The sequence below is a fragment of the Pholcus phalangioides genome, unplaced genomic scaffold, assembly GCF_987345545.1.
Source record: "Pholcus phalangioides strain wild (caught in Gottingen) unplaced genomic scaffold, Ppha-v1.0 ptg000004l_1, whole genome shotgun sequence".
Classification (NCBI taxonomy): Eukaryota; Metazoa; Arthropoda; class Arachnida; order Araneae; family Pholcidae; genus Pholcus; species Pholcus phalangioides.
In genome coordinates, this window is record NW_028301597.1 from 40,813,511 (window position 1) to 40,821,234 (window position 7,724).

Here is a 7,724-nt window from a genome sequence, read left to right on the forward strand (position 1 = left end):
TTGATGTCGACATTGGTGGATAAATCACTGTTGGTTAAGTTTTATCTCAGCCGTGAAGCTTTATGAACGTTTCGGATAGAAAATATATCAAAGAAAGATTCAGGTCCAATAAAGTCGATAGAAGGTGTGCGCAGTGTCCTTTATCGACAAAAATTTGAACTAAACTTTTTTTCTAAACCCAAACTTTTTCGCAAACCGCATTCAAATATACAAATTCCTTCAACTTTTATGAATTTTTAAACTATTTACGAATTCATGACACACCCTGTACATACGATATGTTCCATTCTTCACCCCTTGCGAAATTTGTTCTTATAGCGCTTTAGTCTGCCTTTAATGGGGAATGAAAAGATGTGACGATCATAATACTCAACAGAAGTTTTATTTCGTTGGAATGAATAAAATTTTATATTTCTCATGGAACGAAAGAAAATTAAATCTTTATTTTATCGAAATTCATACAATGCTGCAAATTGTGAACATGATAAAATACGAAATGAAATGTTCATACTGGGATCTGTTATCATGGACACAATGCAATTTCGTATAGACATTTACGTTGCCAAACGGTCTGATTTCTGGCAATTGTTTGGATACGAGCGTTGTTGGTTTCAACTCTTAAAATAAACGTACTGATCATTCTGGAAGGTGTTATTAGAATTGGAAAATACTGCGTCTTCAAGGGTGATTGAGCATTAAAAGGAAACAGATCTAGTCAATTATACATGGACTTTCTCATAAATGAGAAATCCTGTGAAGGATCGAGATGAATCCCCTCGATTATTCGGTTCATGAACGATTCATGGTAGTCTTTTCTTAATGATCACACGCGCTGAAGATCAACCGTTGCTATTACGTAAACGGCTGGTGATTACGTTTCGCGGGATCCATGAAGTTGTAATGGTTTTCGGCAGAATCCTCGATGTTGCCAATTATTAATTTTTTTGATTTAATCAATTCGATTTCAGTTTTGGAGCAGATTTCTTCGATTCCGAAAACATTGGTTGTAGCTTCGATATCATACACCAAGGATCCAAATATTGCACAAAAATTAAAATTTACTTATAGTTGCCCTGGAATTTTTGAATGAATGTAATGCAGATTATCAAAGTGCTGCATGGCGATTTGAAAATTTCGCCTGTTACATTTCACACCCGACATTTGGCCTGCCCTGGATGTATGAGTAGCAGAGTGCATGACCAATTATATTGGCAAGTGACCATATGAGTGAGTGATGGTAGGAGTGACTATATAAGAGGATGAGTGAGTTGAGTGAGTGAGTGGCTATATGAGTGACCAAGTGAATGACCATATGACTGATCAAGTGAGTGAAGAAGTGAATGTTTGAGTGACCATATGAATGATAAAGTCAGTGAAAAAGTGTGTGAGTGACCGTATGAGTAGCCAAGTGAGTATGTGAGTGACCGAATGAGTAGCCAAGTGAGTATGTGAGTGACCGTATGAGTAGATAGATAGATAGAACCGCTCACAGCCCCGGACTGAAGCAAAGCACCTTACTTCCGTTACCTCAAAAGAGGCAGAGTTGTGTCGGAAAAGTTAGCAAAGATTTATAGTGGTGGCTCCCCTTGCCCCGTGCTCGCAAGTTTCGAATTACTCGCGTCGTTCTCCCCATGAAGACAGCCATCAACTCGATGCAACGTGACCGTATGAGTAGACAAATGAGTATACGAGTGACCGTATGAGTGACCAAGTACGTGGCCGGTAGATAAGTGACCGTATCAGTGACCAAGTGAGTGACCATTTCCGTAATAAAGGTGGTGACTGTATGAGTGACAACACTCACTTAGTCTCTCATACGGCGGTCACATACTTTCACTCATGCATACAAGCAATCACCCACTCACTTGTCCACTTATAAGGTCACGCATTCACTCATCTAGTCACTCAACCACTCACTTATCCATACATACGGTCATATCTCACCATTCATGTAGTCAACCAGCCAGTCACAAGGACAGGGCAGTCGAAATGCCTGCGATGAAATTTCCGGGGATGAAATGTACCGGAGAAGAAACGTGCCGGGGCGAAATATCGGGGACGAAACGTCGGGAGAGAAATTTCCTTAAACGAACAACCATGTACCGTGACGTGTGTTTAGTGCTAGAGCGATAACTACTCATGACCATTTCGTTATACGTAGATGACTTTCTCCAAAACATAACACCATATACACCACATCTTTCAGAGTGTCCCTAAAATAGTTGGAAGGTACTGTATTAGGTCCGAAAACCACGAGGGAATTTCAAAAAAGTGCATTATTCGGATAGAATTTCATCCACATACGTTATGAAATCTCGACGGTAAAGGAGTGGAGCGTCATCTTGTTGCAGATAAAATCTCCATCTCCCATAAAGCAACTGAAATTCAAGTCTGAAAAAAAAAAAGATAGAAAGCGTGCGTACTCTTACAAATCCGTAAGAGACTCGCTTAAAAGCGTAGATGGTCTACATATAACTTGAAATATGTATGAGGGTTGTATTTCTGTGAAGTTATGGAAAGCGTCTGTAAAAACCCATAGTAGACTTGCTTTCCCTAGAAATGAAAGGGGAGACCTGCGTACCACTTGAATTGCGTGGAAGACTTGATTACCCCTTAGAAACGCGCGGGAATTTTCCGTATTCCTGGAAATTGATTGAAGGCGTGCGTACCTTCAGAAATCCATAGTAAGCTCACATATTCTAGAAACAGGTAGGCGGTCTGCGTACCACTGCGTAAAATCATTGGGTAGTCCTAGAAAAGGATGGAAGGCATGCGTGCCTGTAAAAAAATACATAGCAGGCTTGCTATTTCTTAGAAATTAATGGGAGGCTTCACACCACTTGAAATGCATAAAAGACTTGCGTATCCCTCGAAAGACGTAAAAGTATCTCTCGGCCTATTAATATCCAATGACTATAGGTGAGATGGTTTCTTCAGTGACGTCACAAGCTTCACTCGGAGGCCTTCTGCTAGTGTCCTAGAGAGGATTCGTAGCCTTCGTAGCGTAGTGGTCTGGAGCACTCATCCGGTAAGTGCGAGGACGTGGGTTAGACGTGGGAGTAAAAAACGCTTATTTCTCGAAAGGTGTGAAAGACGCGTATCCCTCGAAAGGCGTAGGCCATTTGCGTAATCCTATAAATTGATTGAACGCGTGCATACCGTCAGAAATCAGTAGAAACTCGCTCACCCTAGAAATAAGTGTATGGTCCCCAAATCACTTGAAATGCGTTCGAAGCGTGCATTTCTTTAACGCAGGGATTCTCGAAATTTAGTCACCCTCAACTCCCTTGCCCAATTATAAAATTAGCAGAGGCTATCGAAAATAGTATCACAAATAACCACCTCAAAGATTCGAACAGACATACGCATCAGCTCATCGGGCATTCATTTTTGAAATTTTCAAAATGTTTCTTTCATTTTTGATGTTCAAAAAATCCATTAATATTGTTCATAAAAATATCTGCAAATTTTTATTTTTTTCAAATTTCAATTTTTTTTTTCTTGGTAAAGAAACATGTCCCTTCGTTCGAATTTTTTTCAGCCAAGATGTGATGGGTATACTCATATTTACATAAATTTTTTTTCCAGAATTTTATTTCTAAATTTTATGCAATAAATCACTTTTCCCAGAGGCACTCTCTCCTGGAATCTGTCTTAAAAAAACCCCGAAAGTTCAACTTGTACTGCCGTCAATAAGTACTGGCGTCTTATGAAAGCCCCCAAAGTTCACAAACCCCATATCTTTAACTCAAAACCTACACAATCTTTTACGTCAGGGCTTAACTCCCTGAGGCGAAAAGTAAAAATTGTACAGTGAGAATAATCAGCCCCACACATTTGTGGTACCAGGGACTGAAAGAAATATATATTTATATTGAGAAAAAATTACTTTTTATATTTTATCTCAAAAACAATCACAGCCAATCTGCCAAAACCAATGCCAGATTCGGAATCAGCGCCCAAAAGTATTCACGGATAGTTTCCAGGAACCTAGACCACCTGACACCTTCAAAGTGAAAGTGGACCTCGTCCATCTAAGGAATGTCCGAGGGGAGCCATGTGGTTAAACTTCCGTTCTTACGATCCGTGAGATAATTCCCCTTCACCAGCCGTGAAAAAGAAAGAAAAACACCTATACTTTATATACAATATATGCCCATCTAGAACAATACTATAATTTACATAAAGTATATGTTATGACTTCGATCATAACAGTATTCAGGCAATTGTACTTTGGATAAAATCAGTGTTCTGTTTGGCGAAGGTTTGAATTGTCCGTCTTGTACTCTCCGGGGGATTATTCACTATCGCGCAGGGTTAGGATCCTCTGATATAATGGGATGAATTTGTCATCTTTATTCAACGCGTTTCTTTCTTGATTTTGAAACACTGAAGATGTTTCCTATCCCGTGAAGCAGTTCTCCCGAACGTCAAAAGGTCTAGAGTTGCTTCTAATCCTTTCGATCTTTTGTTAAGATCCTATTCACTCGCGAAAATCGATCCCGTCTACCGGAATCTACACTTCGCTTCTTCATTCATTTGTTGGTCTACGTTTTGCTCTGTTTGTTTGACTTCACATTCAATGAACTAACTAGTTGTTTCTTATGTCTTCGCGCTCAGATATCTCGGTAATTTATCACGATGAAGAAATTAGATTCGCGAGAGATGAAGGTTTTTGTTTTTGGTTTTTCCCGGAAGTTCCGACGTTGTGACTTCTTTTCATATTGAAAACAAAGATTGTGGCAACATGTGGAAGTTGGAAAACCTATTGTAAAGTCTAATCTCTGATTTTTTATTAAAATCTGTGTATTCTAAATAGTTTTACACGTGGTAATTAATATGATCATAAGTTTCTTTTTTGTCAGGAATGCACAATCTTTTCAGTTCGCGGGCTTGAAACTTGTATATGTAGTGTCCATATGACCCGTATTTTACGTAACATCACCATAATTTTCAACATCTAATCTCTTCTATGAAATGTACCGTTTTTCTGCTATTTTGAACGAGAGTTACTTTAATTTTTAAAAGCAGGAATTAAGATTATTTTTAAGACTTATTATTTATGGCATGATATATATATATATATATATATATATAACTGTCTCTCTCTCTTCTCATTACTAATTAAGGTCTTGAAAATATGTATATCCATCTCATTACATTTATATCCATTGTGACTAGAAGGTGCCTTCCATTTCCCGCCATTACAAATTTTTCTTGATTGTAACTGACAACTCCACTTGCTTTAGAGCATTCTTTTGGTGGTAATATGCAACATTACTTGCCTTTGACAATTTTTCTTGATTGAAATTTATAATTGGCATTTTTAATTGTCCTAGACAATTTATTCTGCTGTTATTGGCAACTTTACTTGGCTTTGACAATTTTTTCGTAATAATTGACGATATCCCGTATGGGTCCCGATTTCCAGTATTTTTATGAAGGAAATATGGTCAGCCTAGGCGTCAATCGTGTTCTGTGCATTGATACTTTTCTCCGGACCACCTTTCTCGTTCCGGATGGAACCCCTTGGCGGGTCACATTTAGCGCGCGGGCCAGAGGTTGTGCATTCCTACTTTTAGCAGTGGATTTTTGCTTTTTCTTCAATAAAGGTAATGTCTTTCAAACTTTAATAAGTATTAATAAATTTGATGATTTACATTACCACAATATTTTAAATCCAGGTATGACGAGCCTAGTTCTTCATTTGGAAGTTGTGAGACAGCATAATCGGTCCATCAACCATTAGATGAGACTTGGCTACGTCACGTCGGACAATTTTATTCTTTTCTAGAAGGACAAGATAAACGTGAAAGTTTGGACAAGCCAAAATAGCTCAGTCGCTGACGAACTATTACGAGCTCAATACGCAAGCGTTTTACCTAAAAGAATTGAATAAAATCATTCAGTGACTTGACGTAACCAAGTCTCATCTCTTTGTTGGAGAACTATATACCTCCTGAATACATTCATTAACAGCACAAACGTACAGACCTGATAGTTTCCAACCCATAAATGAATGAACATTTCTATGTACTCACCTGTTCGAAGGTAAAATGTAAGTTAAATTGTCTGTGTGTTTATTTGTTTCCGGAACGCACCGAAAATGACTTTTTTCCCTCTGACCACCCGATTCTGTAGATAGACTGGGATGTTTTCTCATATTCACAATACTGACAAAATCATCCAACCATCTCACTTTCAATGCTTTCGCAAAAAAGCAATGGCTAAACTAAAAATGCTGTGGATAAACTATTTGTGTTCAAACTAGCTAAATTCTACGAAAGGTAGAACAAATGGCTGACAATTAGCTTTTGAATTATGAAATAGGAAAAATTAAGATGACTGTAAGAGAGAGCGGAAGAGTCCGCAGTAAATTTGTCCGTGTATTGGTCTTCACCAGTAGGCTCAACTCAATCAGAAGTAAATTGTCCATGGCGATGGACAGGAGTTGTGCTGGGTTTGAACCGATTCGAACATGATATATTTTCGTATTTATATCAAAAAAAAATTGAATAGATAGTTATTAATGAAAATGACACACACCATTCAGCTGGCTGATGTGAAGATAAACCCAGGAAAGAACATTCAACTGTATTTTCGGGGAATCGAACCGCGTCCTCTCACTTGCTTTTGAAGAGACAAGTAAAAGGACGTCAGTTCGATTCCCCGCAAGGACAGTTAAACTCTCTTTCCTACATTTATCTTCGCATCAGCCAGTTGTCAAAACCTTCAAATGATGTTAGGAAACTGAATCGTGATGATTACGTGTCGATCGTCGTTATTTGATGCATCTGTGCTCATGAAATTGTTTTCTTGTTTTGACACTAGATTAACAGCCGCAAGTAGCGGAGCGACCGGCGAAGACGGACTAAGCGAAGCCAGCAAGAGTCCCGCAGGCGGTGGCAGCGTCCAAACAATCCAGCCACTGTCCACCACACCGACAGCCACCACTGCCGCATTCGCTGGTGCTGTCGCTATACCGACAGCTTCGTCTGCCAGCCGAGCCGCTTCGTTAGGAGCTGGTGATGTTGGTATACAATATGGCGGATTAGGTACAAGCACTTACAGGAGCTACGCGGCGCCCGCAATGGCCAAAAAGAAAGGTCCCGTTCAGCAAACGGGCCGAGGCCCGTCCTCACTATTCATATTCAGTGACCGCAATGTCATCAGGAGGTACACGAAGTTCATCATAGAGTGGCCATATCCTTTCTGTTTTGTTTTTTACCGATTCGCTCTAAGAAAATCGGGACACTGATATTCGAAATATGCCACCATCCTGGTAAGTTCTGCATTGATTATTCTTCCATCATTTTAATTATTAAATTGCCAATAATTCAACTCACGTATTTCACAAGTTTTACTTTCAACAAGGTTGTAAAGCCGAACATATTCATGATCTAATGAAGGTTTAAGAACGCATCGTTTGTACTAATTCTCTGTGAAACAAACCAAAAGATTTGAATTTTTTAAAACATTAAAATCTATTAATATGTGATGAAATCCTTTGGTACTTTAAGATATCATTTATTTGCATAATTAGAATGATGATTGGATAAGGCTTTGTGGCAAGAACTTTCCATTAGGAACTTGATACAATGAGCAATTATACTTAAATATAATTATTTAGCATCGTGATATTATTTTATTAAATTTAATAAACTTGATCAAATATTCCAGCATCGATCAGAAAGCTCTGTGTGTTCGGGTTCGAAGACGTCGTT

General features: G+C 38.7%; 1 protein-coding gene across 1 annotated transcript in view; it reads left to right on the forward strand.

Annotated features, from left to right (window-relative positions):
* Positions 1–7,258, forward strand: part of LOC149087588 (uncharacterized) — a 350,097-nt gene extending 342,839 nt beyond the window's left edge. The window contains exon 3 of the mRNA XM_089231916.1: positions 6,832–7,258. Coding sequence (XP_089088042.1) covers positions 6,832–7,258 — 427 coding nt within the window. The remainder of the gene's footprint in view (positions 1–6,831) is intronic.
* Positions 7,259–7,724: the final 466 nt, after the last annotated feature.